Here is a 20,859-nt window from a genome sequence, read left to right on the forward strand (position 1 = left end):
TTTTGGGTTTGACTATATACATACATATACATATACACTTGTTTAAAATCCGTTCTGAGTTGATTTGTTCTGTTTTACACAAAGAAAGAAATACTGAAGCATGTTGGGAAAACAGCAGTCATTGAATTCCATAATATTTTAGTTCTTATACTGTGGCTGTTTTTTTCCAATGTATTTCTTTAAACAATAGATTCACTACTCTTGTGTTTCTTACACTCAAATAGTTTAAGGTAGTTACAGTAGTTCCCAATTAGTATGATTTCCCTTCTTGGGTTACTCCTTTGGGCATTAATTCATGTTTGTATGTAAATAAAATCATAAAATAACTTTTTATTGTCTAATCAGAAACCTTAGAATGAAAATCAATTTTGAGTTATTAATTTTGATTTGATTTATTGTAATGACGGCTTGACACCAGTCTTTTAAACAACAAAAAAGTAAAAGGTTTAAGACCTGGGAGATTGTCAAAACCATACCTGACTGGCAAAGAAATGTCCAATTATTTTGACAAATACATCATCGTTCTCATCTGGTGTCTGGTCCCGTGGTACAATGACCTCGGCGCTGGTGAGATTCTGCAGCTCATTGACCTGTGGGTGATAGGAGGTCAGAGGTCAAACACACAGACTCTGTTACAGAATTTTCATTCTTGTTTTAACTTTCCTTAAAAGAGGTGCCATTATTCATCACAAGATGAAACAGCAAAATATGAATTATTGGTTTCTGTTTTTTATTTTAAGTTAATATTAATCTTAAAGTTAATGTTTTTATGCAATTTTCATTACTTTATTGCCTACTCTGTGTGTATGTTTTACTGTTTTTTAACACACAATGTTATTCAGTGATTGGTGTTGGGTGTAGTTACTTTTAAAAGTAACAATCTTACTCTTAAACAACACAAAAAAAGTACATAACACATTCAGTGCTCAGCATAAATGAGTACATCCCATTTTGAAAAAGAATATTTTATCCATTTCTCAGTGAATATGGGTAATGTATATTGGTGCATTTGCACATTGCAGATTTGTTGAACAGATTTATTTAGTAAAATAATAATTCAGTCACCAAACTGAAAAAAAGTAAAAAAAAAATAAATAAAAAAAAAACTACAACAATTCAACATAATTTTATATGTACTTTGTTTCTTTTAATTTTTGCTATTTTGAAAATGTTATTTACTATTTTTCCCTAACATATAAAATTGGGCTACTAATTTTTTAACCATTATTGTAAGTTATTTTGTTAGATAAGCTCCAGATTTGGCTTTAGTACTGACTAAACGAATGTATATGCACAAATATAATATAGCTTCCTATAGAAAATATTAATTTAAATGAGAGATTAGTGAGGGGTGTACTCCAATATGATGAGCACTGTATTTCACATTACTTTCCTTAAAAAGAAGAACAAAAGAAGAATCCAATTAGTAATGTTCAGTCCCTTGATGAGAAAATCAAGTTGAAACACAAACAAGCACACCTACCGTTTTGCCCCCCTTCCCAATGACTCGTCCTGCAGCACTTGATGGCACCTTTATATGCGCCTCCAACTTCACCTCTTCTTTAGCTGTGAAAAAATTCTCTTCTTTCAGCTTCCCATATATCCTTCCCTGTGCCTACAACCACACACATATACAAACAAGATAAATGAAGAACAAATATACAGGTGGATGTGAAACATGCCTAATAGAATCTATTTTTACGACTGGGAGTGTAAGCAATCAAATAGCATCTTTTACCTTGAACTGAGCTTCTGGTGGTCCAGTGATAATGACCATCCTCTCGGGTTCATCAGGGCTCTCTGGTGCAGCAATCTAAAGAAGCACAAAACAGATTTTTTTTCTATTTAGTCTTATTTAAGCATTTAGGTAGCAATAAAAAAGAATCTCAACTGCTACTTTCTATGTTTACTTCTATATTTCAGCTGGGTTCTGCAGCACTGTGATTGCAGCCTTTAAACGATGGGTTGTATTATTGCATCAAATCATTAAATTACAACTGACTGTCTAGACCAGGGATGGGCAAACTTGATCCTTGAGGGCCGGTGTCCCTGCAGAGTTTTGTTCCAACAGTAGTCAAACACACCTGAACAAACCAATAAGAGTCTTCAAGATCACTTGAACTCTATAGGAAGGTATGTTTGAATAGGGTTGGAGCTAAACTATGCAGGACACTGGCCCTCCAGGATCAAGTTTGCCCACACCTGGTCTAGACTGTAGAGCCACTTTACCCATGTAAATATGAATCATTTTCCAGAAAGTATTTCATTTTTTAACCATATTTTGTGGCTGGGCTCTAGTAACTGCCAAATGCCACAGGACTCAGTTTGGCATTTTTTGCCGCTATGGGGTATGGGGTCAGAGGCGATCTTTTGAGGGCCGTCTCGTCCCTGTATGAACAGTAAGAGTCTAGTTCGCATTGCCAGCAATAAGTCAGATTTGTTTCCAGTGCATGTTGGACTCCGGCAACGCTGCCGCTTGTCATCAATTTTTTTCAAAATTTTTATGGACAGAATTTCAAGGCACAGCCTTAGGCTAAGATGGTCTGGTTCGGGGAGCACAGGATTTCATCTCTGTTATTCACAGACGATGTTGTTCTGTTGGCTTCATCAGACATGGACCTTCAGCATGCACTGGGGCAGTTTGCTGCCGAGTGTGACGCGGCTGGGATGAGATTCAGCACCTCCAAGTCCGAGGCCATGGTGCTCCACCGGAAAAAGGTGATTTGCCATCTCCAGGTTGGAGGAAAGTTCTTACCCCAGGTGGAGTTTAAGTATCTCGGGATTTTGTTCACGAGTGAGGGAAGGATGGAACGTGAGATTGACAGGCAGATTGGTGCAGCGGCAGCAGTAATGCGGTCGATGTACCGGTCAGAAGTGGTGAAGAAGGAGCTGAGCCAAAAGGCAAATCTCTCGATTTACCGATCAATCTACGTTCCTACTCTCACCTATGGTTATGAGCTTTTTATCATGACCGAAAGGACAAAATCTCGGATACAAGCAGCCGAAATGAATTTCCTTTGTAGGGTGGCAGAGCGCACTCTTATGGATAGGGTGAGGAGCTCTGACACCCAGGAGGAGTTCCGAGTAGAGTCGCTGCTCGTCCACCTCGAGAGAAGTCAGCTGAGGTGGCTCGGGCATCTGTTTCGGATGCCTCCTGGACTTCTTCCTAGGGAGGTGTTCCAGGCATGTCCCACTGGGAGGAGGCCTCGGGGAAGACCCAGGACCTGCTGGAGGGACTATGTCTCTCGGCTGACCTGGGAACGCCTCATGATCCCCTCGAAGGAGCTGGAGGAAGTGTCTGGGGAGAGGGAAGTCTGGGGTTCTCTCCTAAGACTGCTGCCCCCGTGACCCGGCCCCGGAAAAGCGGCAAAAGATGAATGAATGAATATTATATTATATTATATAACTAATTAATTTTTGGCTTAGACCCTATATTATTCTGGGGTCGCCACAGCGGAATGAACCGCCAACTTATCCAGCATATAATATAATATAATATAATATAATATAATATAATATAATATAATATAATATAATATAATATAGTGGCGACGTAGTGGCGCAGTAGGAAGTGCTGTTACCTCACAGCAGAAAGGTCGCTGGGTCAGTTGCCGTTTCTGTGTGGAGTTTGCATGTTCTCGCAGCGTTCGCTTTGGTTTCCTCCGGGTGCTCCGGTTTCCCCCACAGTCCAAAGACATGCGGTACAGGTGAATTGGGTAGGCTAAATTTTCTGTAGTGTATGAGTGTGTGTGTGAATGTGTGTGTGTGGATGTTTCCCAGAGATGGGTTGCGGCTGGAAGGGCATCCGCTGCATAAAAACGTGCTGGATAAGTTGGCGGTTAATTCCGCTGTGGCGTATTAATGAGGGGAGGCGACGTGTCACCTTACATTGTATTTTATTATATTATTATTTATTATATTATATTATATTATATTATATTATATTATATTATATTATATTATATTATATTGTATTATATTATATTATATTGTATTATATTATATTATATTATATTATGTTATGTTATGTTATGTTATGTTATATTATATTATATTATATTATATTATATTATATTATATTATATTAAATTATATTATATCCGTCTTTCTGATGAGACGTTTAACCGAGTTCTTGACTCTCTGTGGTCATTAAAAATCCCATGGCACTTCTTGTAAAAAAGTAGGGGTGTAACCCTCGTGTCTTGGCCAAAAGTCCCTTAATCAGCCCTTACAATCATGGTGTCTTAATTATCCCCATCCACCAAACTGGCTCTATTACTGTCTCTCCACTCCACCAATAGCTGGTGTGTGGTGAGTGCACTGGCGCCGCTCTCCTTTGGCTGCCGTCGCACCATCCAAGTGGATGCTGCACACTAGTAGTTGTGTGGAGAGACGCCCCTAATTGATTGTGAAGCAATTTGGATGAATGACCATTCATGGTAAATGCACTATATAAATACAAATTACATTACATTACATATTATAATTTATATTATGATAATAAAGATTACCCATATACTCTTTATTTCAAATTGTTTTAGTTGTTTCAAATTTCCCTTGATATAATGCGGTTCACTTTTCGCGGTCTCGCAGTTTTACTGATTTTTTTTCGTGCAATTCGACATGCTTCGTGCAATTACAAACATGCTCTGTTTTAAAAACGTTTTAAACTTGAAAGAGTTTATTTTAATCCTAGTTTATTTGCAAAATGTTCCGTGTTCATGTTTTTACATGTTATTACAGAAACATGGTGCCTATCAGTCAATCACTGGGATTAGGGTCCTATTTTAATGTCAGAAAATATAAAAAAGAAAAAAAAAAAGAAAAGACTTGATAGATTCATTTTACTCCAATATGACAGTAAACACACTATACATAAACAGTTCTTTCTAAACAGCTTACAATGGTTTATTTTCATCATAGGAGTCCTTTAATCTTTTGTTTGTTTTATTATTGAACTCCAAAAAAAAAAAAAGCAAGCTTGAATTAAAGTTTTAATGAAATGTTTTTATTATCATTTAAATGGGCATTGAACTCCATTGTGTTATAAATGGAATTGTTTGTTTTCATTTTAATAAATTAATTATGAAATTAACTAGTTAGCCTAATTCAATTAAAGTAATGATTTATATTTATTTTTAAATATTATTTTAAAAATTAGATAAAAAATTACCTAAGCAAATGTAATACAATTTGATATATTTACCTTTAGCCCACAGCCCTCAATTATTTATGTTTTTTGGGGCTCCATAAGAAAAAGTTTGGCCACCCCTGATTTAAACAAAACCACAACCATTGACTAAATACCATTTACCAAATAAAAAAGTAACAGTTTTATTAAGTGACAATACCCTTTAGAGAAAACTAAATTAAATAACAAGCCTTAACACACAATCTGCTCCAATTCATTCTCTCATTCAAGCCCAATTTAAAGCTGGTTAATGTTGGCACTGAGAGTGAAGTGAACTGCAGTGGGAATCAGCGTGTGTCTGTCTGTAAGTGTCTCACTTTTATTGAGGCTCCAGCGAAGTGTGCCAGCTCTTTAATGTGCTGCCCTTTCTTCCCAATGAGAGCTCCAACTGCCGGAGTGGGGATAAAGAGATAAACCACTTCCTGTTCACCACCCTGACACACACACACACACACACACACACACACACACACACACACGCACATAAACAAAAAGTAAGTAATCTTACTTGCCAAGATACATTTATTCATACAGTGCTTATAAAATAGCTGCAAATCAACTTTACAGCATTACCTTACTTAGCTATGTTGACAAAAGCAAGAGAGAGTGAACAGATAAACAGATATTCACTTCACTTGAACAGATTCAAGTGGGAAACTGAAAAATGACTAAATTAAAGAATCAACCCAAAAGGCCTCAAAATCTTCACACTTTATAAAATTTGACTCAATACACACATAAACACTATATCCTCTGGTAGGTTTTAAAAAAAATCTTGAATGCAAAAACTGAATGCAAAGTAATAAATGCATTGAAAATAGACACGCAAACTATTGTTTGACCCCCATGGATCATAAAGTACAAAGTTAAAGACTTAATAATTAAAATATAAATAAAAATGTGTTAAAATTAGGTAACAACTTTGAATTAACATGCTTTTATTTATTTATTTATTTATTTATTAATAAAATAAATCGAAATATTTATACTTATTCATAATCCAATAACATAAAATATTTTAATAAAACACATTAGTTTGCATTATATATTGTGTATAACACTGGGTAAATGTGTTTATGTGTAATATGTTAAATGTGTAATATGTTGTTTACAGAACTTGTTAAAATATAAAATTATGAAAAAAAAACAATGAAAGAAACTCAGAAAGATTTGAAACAAGGTAAAAAGGTAAGTAAATGATTACAGAGTTTTCTTTATTGGGTGAACTATCCCACACACACATCAATTTAAAATGTTTTACTCGAGTATGAGACTATGTGACAATAAACAGAATTATGCAGAGTAGAAAATTAAATGAAATAATAACAAGTACTCACTGCTTGCTGAAGAGATAAAGCTCCAGAAGAAGGAACCCCATATAGACCTCCCATTATTGAGGGTCCCTGTGATGGCAAACATACACACATAGGATTTGATGAGCTAAATGTGAAAATATATCTTAAACGCTTTAAAAAATAAACAGATAAATAATTAAGGCTGGACACTGCAGATGATAAGGATGATTTTGTCATAAAATTGTTATACATTTCGAAAACAACAATCTGAACATTGAATAAAGTCAGGTTCAATATTCTTGTTTCTTTTTTTTTACAAATTAGAGTGAAAATATTTTATCAGAAGGGAATTTAAGTATCTCTATTTATCAATCCATAATTCATAATAATACTGCTAACATCCATGAATACTTATTCATAATAATTTATTTAATAAATCAAATAAATGATGCATGAACATATCCCTCTCTAAAACCTTCAGAATGTAGATGTGAATAAAATTAAAAGTTGGGTGTAACTTTGGCATTTGAAAAGTTTGAAAATTATAGCTTAATTATTATTTTAAAAGATTTTAACAGACTTTAATGTTAACTATGTTTTGCTATAGAAATCTACACACAAATTTAAAAAGTGCCATAAAAACAAATATTAGTCTACATTCGCTGTTCACTTTGTTAGGTACACTTTACTAGTGCCAGGTTGGACCACCTTTGGCCTTCAAAACTGCCTTAATCCTTCATGGCATGGATTCAACAAGGTACTAGAACTATTCCTCAGAGATTTTGATCCATACTGACATGAAAGCATCACACAGTTGCTGCAGATCTGCACATCCATGATGCAAATCACCCGCTCCACCAAAACCCAAAGGTGCTCTATTGGATTACGATCTGGAGATTGTGGAGGCCATTTGAGTACAATGAACTCATTGTCATCTTAAAGAAACCAGTCTAAGACGATCCACCTGCTACCTTGCTGAAAGTAGCTATCAGAAGATGGGTACCCTGTAGTCATAAAGGGATGGACATGGTCAGCAACAATACTCAGGTAGGCTGTGGCATTAACACAATCCTCAATTGGTATTAATGAGCCCAAAGTGTGCCACGAAAATATCCTCCACACCATTACAGCATCACTACCAGCAGCCTGAACCATTAATACAAGGCAGGATGGATCCATGCTTTCATGGTGTTGACGCCAAATTCTTACCCTACCATCTGAATGTCGTAGCAGAAATCGAGACTCATACCAGGCAACATTTTTTCAATCTTCTATTGTCCAATTTTGGTGAGCCTGTGTGAATTGTAGCCTCAGTTGCCTGTTCTTAGCTGCCAGGAGTGGCACCCTGTTTGGTCTTAAGGTAGGACATGAGATGCGTTCAGAGATGCTCTTCTGCATAGATCGGTTGTAAAAAGTGGTTGTTTTAGTTACTGTTGCAATTCTTTCAGCTCAAACCAGTCTGACCATTTTTCCCTGACCTTGGGCATCAACAAGGCATTTGCGCCCACTAGATATTTCCTCTTTTTCAGACCATTCTCTGTTAACCCTAGAGAATCCCAAAAACCTCAAAAAAAAAAAAAAAAAAAAACAGTTTTTATTCCTGCAGTCTCTCATCTTAAAGTGGACCTCTCCAGAGTCTGTATGTGCAGACATGTTACAGCTCAAAATAGCACACAATTTTATTATAACTCTTTGAAACAATTTGAAAACTCTTTGATCCAAATTGTGCCATCTTGGTGACTGTCACTTTAAATTCAATGAGATTGTGCTCAAGCCCTGTTAAAAAAATGGGTGAAGCTACAAATGCCTATGCATCACCATAGCGGCAGATTCAAAACAGGACTAACGTTATCTCTTTGAAAAACTGAAACTCAAAAGAAGAAGGTTCAGAAAAAGGTAGGAATGGAGATTATGCACTGACATTATCTTCAGCAGGTACAGTGTGAAAACTCTAATGGCGGACAGCTGCTTCTTCCTTAGGGCAGTCTATGCTAATGTGGGAGCGTTTTGACCAATGGGTGGAATAAAAGGTGATTAAAAAAAATTTTCTATTAAAGGCTGGCTATATTCACACAATGTTGCCGCACAGCTGGGTTTAAACCCCTTATAAAACGTATTTTTGCATAATAGGTCCCCTTTATGTTTAAATGCAAATTTACACACATGATACACAAACATTCTTTTGTCCAGTCATTCACATCTCAGTGTCCCAATGCAGCAGCTTGTGGCCAGGCTGCACGTGCTGATACTCACCAGCAGAGGGCTGTAGTTGGCAGGGGTGGACAGAGATCCACGCAGCCCTGAGGCAGGAGGGAGAACAGACATGCCAGAGGAGAAGATCCCCAGCGCACTCAGATTTAGGCCAGCCATCATGTTAGTCTGCTGCTAAAATCAGATAGACAGAGACATGTCAATAATAAAGTACAAGTGAGTCTGCAAATGCAATTGAGAGACTAAAATGAATAAGTCTTTTCCAGTTTTACAGGTTTGATCGACAATCAACTGTGAATCAAACAGTTACCAAATCAGCAAATTAAATGATTGAACTGTTGTACTGAATTAATGCCATTCTGCCAGATTATCTGTCCAGACAAAACAAGTTTTGCTTTACTAGGATTAAAGAAACAGGATTAAAGCCATTCTCTGGCACTGTTAAACCTGTTCCAGTTAAAATGTAAAGGAATGTGTCTGATGTTTATCAGGCCTCTTGTAGCATAAGTTGCAATTCATGATTCGGATAAATTGTGAAAGCAAAAATATGATGGTAACTAAAGTGTAAACTTCAATAGCTACTTTTTAATACATCTGTTCATCATATAATAAAGCAAGTGTAAACTTTGACAGCAAATTTTGCTGCGCTTTTGTTCATAGCATTTTGATCAAAATGAAGATGGAAAATGAACTCTAAAGTTATGATATACTCACATTAACTGAAGCTACATCATTCTCATGGGCTTCTCTAAGTTTCTTCATGATCTCCCCTTCTGCTTTACAGCACTCCTCTACCCCTCCTCTCACCGAGATGGTACGTTCCTGGTTATAAACGGTCAGGTCTTGTAATCTGCAACAAATGAAGGAAATGACAATTATCAATTGAGGTGAACATTCAATAAATTCAGTAATTGATTTCAGTTCCTATTAAAAATTTTAAACAAAATCTTAGCACCATTAATTTACGAATACCACACTTACGCAGAGATGGTGATCTTGGTCCCAGTATCTTGCTCTATCTTTTTCAGGTTCCTGCCCTCCTTCCCTATGAGTCTGCCAACAAGACTGTTGTGGGCCAAGATCTTCAGAGGAACTTCCTCAACACTGAGAAAAACGTGCACTTAATTTAAAACGACATGAAGTTGATGATCTTGCACATAAGCACATGCTTTTAGAAGGATAACTGCTTTTAGTATACTCAGAGGTGGGCGATATTGAAAAAATCTAGGAAAGTATTGATTCACCATTTTATCATGATTTGTGATGTTGGTTTGACTAATCTGAAAGTTGTCAGAGCAGTATAGCCAATCTAATTTCTTCTTTTAAAAACAAAAATCACAAGGCAATTAAATATTAAATTAATAAAGAATGGTAAGAATGACAAAGATAAAACACGGAACAAAGATTCACATTACATATACACATAATACCAATAAAACAAACTATGTTCTATATTTTTTAAGTTACAGTAGGTGTATTTAGAAGCAGAGTTTAAGAATTGAATTGAATTGAATGAAGAAATTGAAATTAAATTGTTGTTTCATTAATTTTAAAAAGGATAGTTGACCCAAAATTCAAATTCTGTCAATATTTACTTACTCTGAACTTGTTTTACACTTGAAAGAGATCCCTTCTCCTGTAAAACACAAAAGATTTCGAAGAATGTGGGCAACCCAATACTTGCTGGTCCTCATTCACTGTTTAGTCACCCACATTCTTTATCTAGGATATCTACCATTGTGTTCAGCACAAGAAATAAACTATAACATTTTTTGAACATAATCAGAGTAAGCAAAAATTGACAGAATTACAATTTTTGAGACTAATTATCTTTTAATGGCAAGTGGCAGCATGTTAAGTCTATTAGTCTGCTGTCATTTTAAGACCTGCACATATTGTCACACAGGGTCTTACAGCACATGAAATTTAAATATTTCTGTCTTTATGAAAAAATTTACTATCCTGTGAGTTTAATGGTACTACTGAGTTAATATATGTCAATGTATGTCAGGTTGTACAGTTTATTAAGACAGAGGGTTCTAGCAACATATACAACAGGCATTGTAGCACAATACTACAATATTTTTTCAAAATCAGATTGTGAAGACAATTAAATCTGCCACGACCAAAAAGCAGCACATGATTGCACACCCCTCCTAATGCCATCCAAGATGTAAGTTATATTTTCCTTCAGTACAACAGTTAAAAAAAGGTTTCAATATCTGAAACCATAGTCATTTGTTATTCATAAAATGGAAGTCAATGGCAGTTTGAGAGTTTAAAAAATCACACTCTTTAGGGAACGCAAGATACTCAAACACTGAAGTGAAATGATGAGTCATTTCAACATTATTTGGACCATGGTTTCAGCTGAAACTCTTCTTCAATGTTGTACTAAAAATAATAATTCAGCTAGATTTTGGATGGCCTATAAATGTGAGTTTACTATCAGGAAATGTATTTGTAAAGTGTAAAGTTACTGACATCTTAGTGTCATTGGCCTCTTTTTCCATGATTTCCAAAATCATCCTGCAGGCTTGTGAACAGCCCTCTTTAGAGGAGTGAATAGTGATGGCCTTCTCAGTCGCCCCAGCATTCTCTTTACGATGGATATCTACCCTGAGATAGAGGAAAGAATGACACCACAATTTTGAAGTATAATGTGATTGAAGAGTTAGGTGTCAGAAAACATTAATACCACGCTATACATTTAGCACCCATCATGAAATTCCTGTACATTCATTCATTTTCTTGTCGGCTTAGTCCCTTTATTAATCTGGGGTCGGCACAGCGGAATTAACCGCCAACTTATCCAGCATGTTTTTATGCAGCGGATCCCCTTCCAGCCGCAACCCATCTTTGGGAAACATCCACACACTCATTCATACACACACTTATACACAACGGACAATTTAGCCTACCCAATTCACCTGTACCACATGTCTTTGGACTGTAGGAAAAACCGGAGCACCTGGAGGAAACCCGCAGAAACGCCAACTGAGCTGAGCCGAGGTTTGTACCAGCAACCCAGCGACCTTTTTGCTGTGAGGTGACAGCACTACCTACTGCGCCACGGCGTCGACGAATTTTTCATTGAGAATGTCAAGCAGCATTGTTAGGATAATGAAGTAGTTAAACAGGTGAAACAGGTCATCTACAGGTGATTTCTTTCCATTGCTTTGTGTTACATATAGTTTTATTTGAACACACGATAACTCAAATTAAACATTGCTTAACGTTTGTACCCGTTTTCGAATGCAAATATTTGCCGATGTTTGCACAACAAATATGATTATTATATTCCACTGGTTAAACTATATGCAGTATAAATGCAATCTATGGTGTTTTCTAATGATGTCTAATGCCTTATAATTATTTTTTCTATGTAACCAACAGTATATTCACTAATTTGCCAAATCTCTGTACACTGGCAATCATGCATTCTGCATATAATACAAACAGATTAAATTATTTGTATGTACAGTATGGGCCGTCATGCACATAGTACCTATGCTTTTATACAAGTTACACGTTTTATACTATTAGGTTTGAAATAGTCAGATTATGCAAGTATTACAGTGCAACCATTTAACAAGTAAAATAATGGTTAAATAAAGATAATATGAGCTCAAGTGGGCAGCATGGTTGCTCATTGGTTAGCACTGTCACCTCACAGCAAAAAGGACGCAGGTTCGTATCCTGGCTGGGCTGATTGGCAATTTTTGGGGGAGTTTGCATGTTCTCCCTATGTTCATATGGGTTTTCTCTTTGTGTCTCAGTTTGCCCCAGAGTCCAAAGACATGCGATATAGGTGAACTGAATAAACTAAATTGGCCTTAGTGTTTAAGTGTGTGTGTGTGTGTGTGTGTGTGTGTGTGTGTGTGTGTGTGTGTGTGTGTGTGTGAATGATAAAGTATATGGGTGTTTTCCAGTACTTGGTTGTAGCTGGAAGAGCATTTGCTACGTGAAACATATGACGGAATAGTTGGCGGTTTATTCCTCTGTGGCGACCCTTGAAATAGAGAGTAAGCCGAAGGAAAATTAATGAATGAGCTCAAATGCTGACTCTAACAAAAGTTCTGCTTCCTACTTTTTTTTTCAACTAAACAGAAAAAAATGTGTCAAGTGTAAATGTAAAATGTTTCCAGTCATTAAACTATAATACATGATCAATATCTAAATATTTAAATAAACAAATAAAACAAACTGATTCGAAATACTTTCTTACTTGGACTGTGTTTGCTTGGTAATGTTCTTTATAGTGAGCCCCTCTTTTCCAATGATGGCTCCCACAAACTGAGTAGGTACTAGGATTCTTAGAGGCAGCTCTTGCTGACGCTGCCTGGGCCCCTGGGGGCCTCCCATGGCCCCTGGTTGACCAAACTCTTGCTCCCGACTTCCTGTCACCATTTTAGATGCCCCTCGCGGGACCTGGGGTCTTCCAGCCCCGTCCCTTCCTGCCTCCTTGTCCAGTATGTACGACACACTGAAGGAGTGATTCTCAAAAACTGTGGCCTGTCAACTTGTCAACAGCCCTAGAGAAGAATAAGAGAGAGAGAAAGAGAGCGAGAGAGAGAGAGAAAGAGAGAGAATTTGAATTTTACAAAACTTCATTACATCAAATCATATCAAATCAAAAATCAATCACATCACTTTTATTGTCACATCATTGGCAGCACGTGTGCTATGATGAGTGAAAAGCTTAGGTACTGGCTCCAGACAGTACCAAAACAGACAGTGCAAATACAACAGCATACTCCCCCCCCCAAAAAAACAGGACAATGTAAAATTGACAGTGATTTGTACAATGAATTGGTGTCCACATAGTTGTACACAATATTGTTTCAAGTATGGATTGGTTAAAGTGTAGTGCATGCTACATATTGATGGTGTGCAGTGAGGGGTATGGAAGAGTCTGTGTGGTGTGTGTTAAGTGTTCATCAGCCTGATAGTCTGAGGGAAGAAGCTTTTCTTTCAGCCGGCTAGTGCGTGACCGGATGCTGTGGAACCGTCTGCCTGAGGGTAGCAGAGAGAAAAGTCTATGGCTTGGGTGGCTGGAGTCGCTGATAATTCTCTTGGCTTTCCTCATGCACTGAACCCAATGCAATACAACTATAAATAATTCATTTCAAGTTGTATAAGACCATATGCATTTCAAATAAAAGTAAAAGCAACATTCTTCTCATACATACAGCACAAAGCACTGTTACAGCACCAAAGGTTTTCAAAAGTCTCCTAATCATCCATTTGCTTTTAGTAAAATGGTCAAAACCCTTGCCTATACCATACTTGAAATAAAACCGCTACATTACGCTCTACGTTGTGTTCAATTTTCTTTCTTCTGCTCATATAAACAGCCATTTTAGCCTGTCGTATTACAAAATTAAACAATTGACAAAGAAATATCTTTTTCTTTACATAAAACCAAGGATAAACATTTCCAAGGGAAAAGTCTCACAACAACTTGTGAAAAATACTTTATAATACGTAACAATATGTAAACAAGGGACCCAGCCTAACACATTTCACAAAAGCATGAAAAATGGTTTCTTTCTCATTACAAAAAAGGGCATTAAGGACCAATTTCTGGGTTTAAAATTAAGAGTGATTCTCAAAACTGTGGCCTGTCAACAACCCTAGAGAAGAATGAGAGAGGGAGGAGAGAGAGAAAGAGCAAGAGAGAGAGAAAACGATTAATTAATTCCTAGAAAATGACATACTTTGGATAGGCGTCAAAAAACACCAGTAACAAGGAAGTGGTTATAAATTGGCTTTAAATATTGTGTTACTATAAAGGATTATGCAAATAAGAATAAGTATATAAGAATACATTTTAACAGTTGCTATTATTCTAATAAATTTCTCACATTTTGTACATTTTAAATCACATTGCTGTGACGGACTCATCAGTAGGGCTGGGCAAAATGTACTGTAGTATTTCACAACTGACGTTCATTCATGTTCCTCATTCTAAACTGAATTTGCCACACCCTGCAGACTGGCTTGTGATTGAAATTGAATAACCAGCAAAAGATATTGGGATTCAAATAAAGTCGCAAAATAGGAGAATTTTACATAGTTTACATAGTTGAATGACCAGTATTTTTAACTAATTATACTTCTTTAAAATGTATTTAATTATAAACAAGTGTGTTTGCATGTGAAGCCATTATTATTCATTCATTCATTTTCTTTTCAGCTTAGTCACTTTATTAATCTGGTGTCGCCACAGAGGAATTAACTGCCAATTTGTCCAGCGTATGTTTTTTATGCAGTGGATGCCCTTCTAGCTGCAACCCATCACTGGGAAAAAGCCAAGATTACAAAACAGAAATTACCCTATTTTGGCCATGTCATGCATAGCAATTCATCAGAGAAGGCATTTGTGCTGGAAATGGTCAGTGGAAGGCCTCCCAAGAACTTGTTGGTTTGATACTGTCAAATATGATGCCAACATGAGCATGCACAAACTCAAAGAAGATTGACAGAACTGTGTGGAGTGGAATAATCCATAGAATGACAAAAAATCGACCCCAGATTGAACAGATAATTGATTAATTAATTGATCGATTGTATTTGCATGTATAGTGTTACTGATAAAGAGAATATTTAGCTGGATTAGGCATAAAAACACAAAATATACCTTTAAAAAATAAATAAATAAATATTATTAAAAATTAATTAAATTAAATTAAATTAAAGTGACGCGGTGGCGCAGTAGGTAGTGCTGTTGCCTCACAGCAAGAAGGTCGCTGGTTCGAGTCAGTTGACATTTCTGTGTTTTCTCCGGGCACTCCGCAAGTCCAAAGACATGCGGTAAAGGTGAATTGGTGTGTGTGAATAAGTGTGGATGTTTCCCAGTGATAGGTTGCAGCTGGAAGGGCATCCACTGCATAAAAACATGCTGGATAAATTGGGGGTTCATTCCGCTGTGGCGACCCCACATTAATAAAGGGACTAAGCCGAAAAGAAAATGAACTGAATTAAATTGAATTTAATTTTAAATAATTTTTTTTTTTTTTTTTGTACTTTATGTAGTAACTGTTACAACTTTCTAAACAAACAAACTGGTTAAACATTTGAATGGGCAAGTATGAATGTATAAACCAACAAAAATAAAATATATAATTTATGATAACACGTTTATGCATAGGTTATAATAAAAATATTTAATAGGCTTACAATAAAAAAAAGACTGCTGCTGGTTTAAACTACCTGTTTAAAATGAACTGAAACAACACAATTCTTGTAATTTCTTTGGGCGATTTATTTGTTATATTTCAGTCTACTTTAATTTGGAAAGCATTAATTTAACTTAGGCATTTTGTTTTGAAATAACATGAAGGAATTGTTGGTCCAACTACCTGGTTAGGGGATTTGTAGTTCCCATCATGCTTTGTGTGGGATTAATGTAAGAAAGGAAAATATTGACAATAAAAGTAATCTTAGGTGTTTTAAGTTAATAAAAAGACTTGTTAAAGTTGAATCTTCACTTTAGTTTGAAGACTTAGAAGATTTTCATGTAATGCTTCGAGTTTCGAGATTGTCACCTTGCAAAAGCACCCATGTTTTGGGTGTTGGCAGCTTAATTAGCAAAAATGCAGTTGCTTTGCTCTGTGAGATCAGTCTCGATCAACTGTACATGTAACTCATGACATTGGCTGAAAAAGGGCTCTTTTATGTCATTTAAAATAACTTTAAATAATACTATAAGAGACTGAAATGTACGGCACATAATAGACATACATAATATTATCATACCTTTGAGTTTAAGTTAAATGAAAATACAAATGTATTTAAACTTTTATTTGATAAAATCAAGTTGGACTAACTCAATTGCATTTAGTTTTGTATATACTGTATGTATGCGTGTGTGTGTGTGTGTGTGTGTGTGTGTATATATATATACATACAGTTGAATTCAGAATTATTAGCCCTCCTGTTATTTTTTTCCCCCAATTTCTGTATTTTTGTTTAACGCAGAGAAGATTTTTTTCAACACATTTCTAAACATCATAGTTTTAATAACTCATTTCTAATAACTGATTTATTTTATCTTTGCCATGATGACAATAAATAATATTTGACTATAGATATTTTTTCAAGACACTTCTATACAGCTTAAAGTGACATTTAAAGGCTTAACATGGTTAATTAGGTTAACTAGGCAGGTTAAGGTAATTAGGCAAGTTATTGTATAACGATGCTTTGTTCTGTAGACTGTCGATAAAAAATTTGCTTAAAGGGGCTAATAATTTTGATCTTAAAATGGTTCATAAAAAATTAAAAATGGCTTTTATTATAGCCAACATAAAACAAAGAAGACTTTTTCCAGAAGAAATTACCTCAATCATTTTTGGTGATGCAATATATATCGTCTTTACATAAATACCAATTCTAGCAACATTTTAGCTGATTTTTGCAACATCTCTATGTCTGTTGGAGGGATCAGTGTCAGTATGGTTAAAATACACTGTAGTATTTTTTTATAAATTACTAAAGTATATGTTTATGTGGGTGTCTGACAGCTGAAAATAGATCTAGTACAGATTTCGCAGCCTCTGTTACTTTTACCTTGCAATTTTTAAAAGTATATTTCTTATTCTTTATTTAGGATATGCATTTTCACATTATGATTCCAGTGCCTGATTATTAAATTGTTAAAATGACTTAAATTAAATGAATATTCTTAAGAATAAAATATTATGTGTTCTTTGGAAGAGTGTACATGCACTATGATGATATTTTATTGTCTTTCAATCATTATAAAATGTGTGGCATAAAATGGCCTTAAAATGACAATTATATAATTTATGGCAATATATTTTGGTGCACTATATCATACAACAAAAAATAGATATCGTGACAGGCTTAATATTTAATGTAATAAGGTTGACTTGATACAATAATTTCAGTAATACAATAATACATTTTTAATGGTACTTTTATATTATATTAGTTTATATTTACTTGCTCACATGAAATTTAGGAAATTGACTACAATTGAATTATCATGTCAGTTCAACTCTGAATAGTGCACTGTCCTGCTTACAACAAATGCTGGTACAATTACTGAGCTCCGGTCTGTCGCCCAATGACAGGAAATATAAATCAGACAACTCACAACACACACATAACCACCCATTGGGATAGACCTCCCTGAGATCAAAGCTCCAAAATAAGATCCCTGGAGACCAGAAATCCTCCAAAACCGTAAACACTTCTTCCGCCACAAGCATACATATTAAGATACAACAACCAAAGCACTGCAGACAGTCAAAACCACTTTTTACAACAGCCACCAAAATCTGATGACAGCTTGACTGATCGATTCTGACTAATACAGCCATATAAATACAAACAGATTTGTTAAACTATTATCTACAGTGTCCCACAGGGAGAAAATCCTCAAGTTTACTGATGTGGAACGACTTTAAAAATCTAAATTAGTTAGCAGGGAGATTTGATGATTCAGAAGAAGACATTTGTGGCTTAAAGGGTTTGAACGTGTCTGTGTTAGCCATATGAGACATGTTGAAGAGAGGGTTAGACACTAGCTGCCAAAAACAGAACTGGTCCAACACGTACACAACAAACATGTGTATGATACACAAACCTGTATCATACACATGCATACACACATGTACTGTATACGGCTGCACAACATATCGTTTTAGCATTGATTTAGGAATGTATGCATCTGCAATAGTCCTGTCGCTGAGTCTGGATTAAAGTTAATCAGGTGCCAAAGTTCTAAACTGTAGTATTTGTAACTTTAATAAGATAGATTTTGAGTTATTTATGCAAAGAAGTAGTCTATCCATGGTTTTTACATTTGATTTTACAGATTAGGGCTGCGCGATATAGAAATAATTATATTATAATTATATTAATAAGTATATTATGATATAGGAAAAATTCAACATTGTAATTTTCAGTTTTTCTGCGATATATATTGTGATATTCTTTGTTATACGTGAAGCTGGCCGGAATGTGTAAAAAAAAAAAAGTTGTTATATGGACAAGTCTAAAATGGCTTGTTCCAAAGAGCCGACCCCGCAACCATAAAGGACTAAGGCCAAAAAAGAAGAAGAAGATACTTTGTTATATGTGGAAATAATTTTTGGTCACACTTTATTTTAAGGTTCAGCGCGTGTTTTTCGGTGTCCATGTTAACACATTAGAGCTTTCATTTCGCATGCAGAAGCAGCGCGTCAGCGCGAGCGTCACTGAAGCAGCAGTACTGCGATAGTTTCGGCACTGGGTCTATTTTTTCTCAAGTGACAGTGCATTGATAATGACCAAAACTCACGGAATGACAGTACAAAGTAGCAATTTTACCCAATAAATGCATCAATAATATCTACTGACTTCTATATAGTCAATCAAATGAACTTTAACGATTAAAAACTGCAACAAATATTTATTCAGGCCCGAACTACAAAACCAAATGCAAAACAACTCTAGTTTTAGTGTTGCTTAGTAAGTTGCACACTAGTTTGATCATGTATTAGTATTATTATAACTATATTGTATAAATATTATTATAATATAGGCCTACAACATCCTGACAATCAAAAACCAATTGACATGATATCACAGGTGATTGTCTTCTGAGTCTGAGTGCACCAGACATGAACGACTCCCCTCATAGTCCTGTAGGATCTAAATAATTTATAAAATATAAACCTGCAGGTTAAGGAAACAGCATAGGAGGAAGTTGCCGCTAGTCTTGGTCCAGATGAAAAGTAAAAAAAAAAATTGTATTTATAGATCGATAGGAAACTAGATAGAATTGCCAGAGATAGATTGATCTGTGCAGTAGCTCCCAGCTGCTTTTGTTCTCCATATGCGCAGCGCATGAGCTGCGCATGCACTGCTTGTGCTTACGTTGTAAAACAGGTGTAATTTGCTTCTTATTAATAGTTATTATGGTAGTAGTCTAGTTATTGGAGTCACGGAAGTAGACACTGACAACAGAGTTGCGGATCCAAATGCTGGATTTATTACACAGAGAACGATCAGGCAGGCAATGGTCACAAACAGGGGCAAATGGTAACATACAGGCAAATCTAAAAGAGTGACAGGTGAGTGGTCAATCTGGGCAGCAAGCAACATAAAACAAACAAACAAAGCAAAGTTTGGTACACAGCAATGCAAAATTCATCATAATGTTCACTAGACAGCTTACAAGATTCAACAAAGTGTGTTTGAGAGGTGTATAAATAGTGTGTGTGATTAGTCCTGGACAGCTTTAGCTGAGTCTGTTTGCAATCATGGGGGATCTAGGCCAGGTGTGTGGGTGAAGTATATGATGGGATTTGTAATGCAGTTGAATGTAAGTGTTGTCCAGCAGCCTGCAAGAGCAACACTGCTGGTGATTATAACAATTGGGTAGGATTAGGGATGTAAAATAATATCAAACAGAACATGTGCTTTAAAAGTACTAATAAGCAGCCGATATCTTAATAACATGCGTGTTAATAAGCAAGTAGTTAATAGTGAAAATTGGTCTCTAAAACGTACCAAATGTATTAATTTTAATTGACTGGGAGGATTCTGTAGGAAAGTGAATCATGCATAACATGTAATAAACAAACTACAACAAATAAAAACGCAATAAAGCAAAGATAAAAGTGAATTTAACAGTGCATTAATTATGTATATGTAAATATAAAATTACACTGCAAACTCAACTTAACATTGCATACCTTTGCAATGTGACTATTTCAGATGCACACATTGCAATATTGAAGCTAAAATGATACACTTGAAGAAAATGAGTTTGCGATACTTTATCTTCTGTAATATATTTTGGATACATACAAATTCACTTGAATAGCCTTTTTTAAAAATAATTCATAATTCTTGTTTGATTAGAATCATTCTTCATAACACAATCAAATTGCAAGCATAGATAAAGACAAAAGAGCAAAGATGCAAATAAAATAAACAGTGCTTTTCTGAGAAGTTCTATAGTACTCAGATACACAACTTGAATAATTAAATTAAATTGTGTAGTCTTTAACGTATAAATAATTATATATAGATAAATTTGGCAATTTAAAAATGTTAGAATTTCTTGTCCTTTTAAGCTCTTTAAGCTTTAAATACAGGTCTAAAAACATACAAATAATAAACTTACTACATAATGAATAAACT

The 20,859-nt window shown here is 35.5% G+C and overlaps 1 protein-coding gene across 5 annotated transcripts in view; it reads right to left on the bottom strand.

Moving 5' to 3' along the window:
* Positions 1-20,859, bottom strand: part of igf2bp2b (insulin-like growth factor 2 mRNA binding protein 2b) — a 67,177-nt gene that overhangs the window by 4,454 nt on the left and 41,864 nt on the right. For 3 of the 5 annotated variants that reach the window (XM_087235751.1, XM_087235752.1, NM_001089374.1), the window contains 10 exon segments: positions 12,926-13,232; positions 11,182-11,316; positions 9,679-9,801; positions 9,412-9,547; positions 8,740-8,871; positions 6,529-6,594; positions 5,509-5,625; positions 1,739-1,813; positions 1,484-1,615; positions 477-590 (listed from right to left, as the gene is read on the bottom strand). In XM_087235751.1, coding sequence (XP_087091877.1) covers positions 477-590; positions 1,484-1,615; positions 1,739-1,813; positions 5,509-5,625; positions 6,529-6,594; positions 8,740-8,871; positions 9,412-9,547; positions 9,679-9,801; positions 11,182-11,316; positions 12,926-13,107 — 1,212 coding nt within the window. In that variant the 5' untranslated portion in view covers positions 13,108-13,232. 5 annotated transcript variants of the gene reach the window in all.

The sequence above is a fragment of the Danio rerio genome, chromosome 1, assembly GCF_052040795.2.
Source record: "Danio rerio strain M-AB ecotype USA chromosome 1, GRCz13ab, whole genome shotgun sequence".
Classification (NCBI taxonomy): Eukaryota; Metazoa; Chordata; class Actinopteri; order Cypriniformes; family Danionidae; genus Danio; species Danio rerio.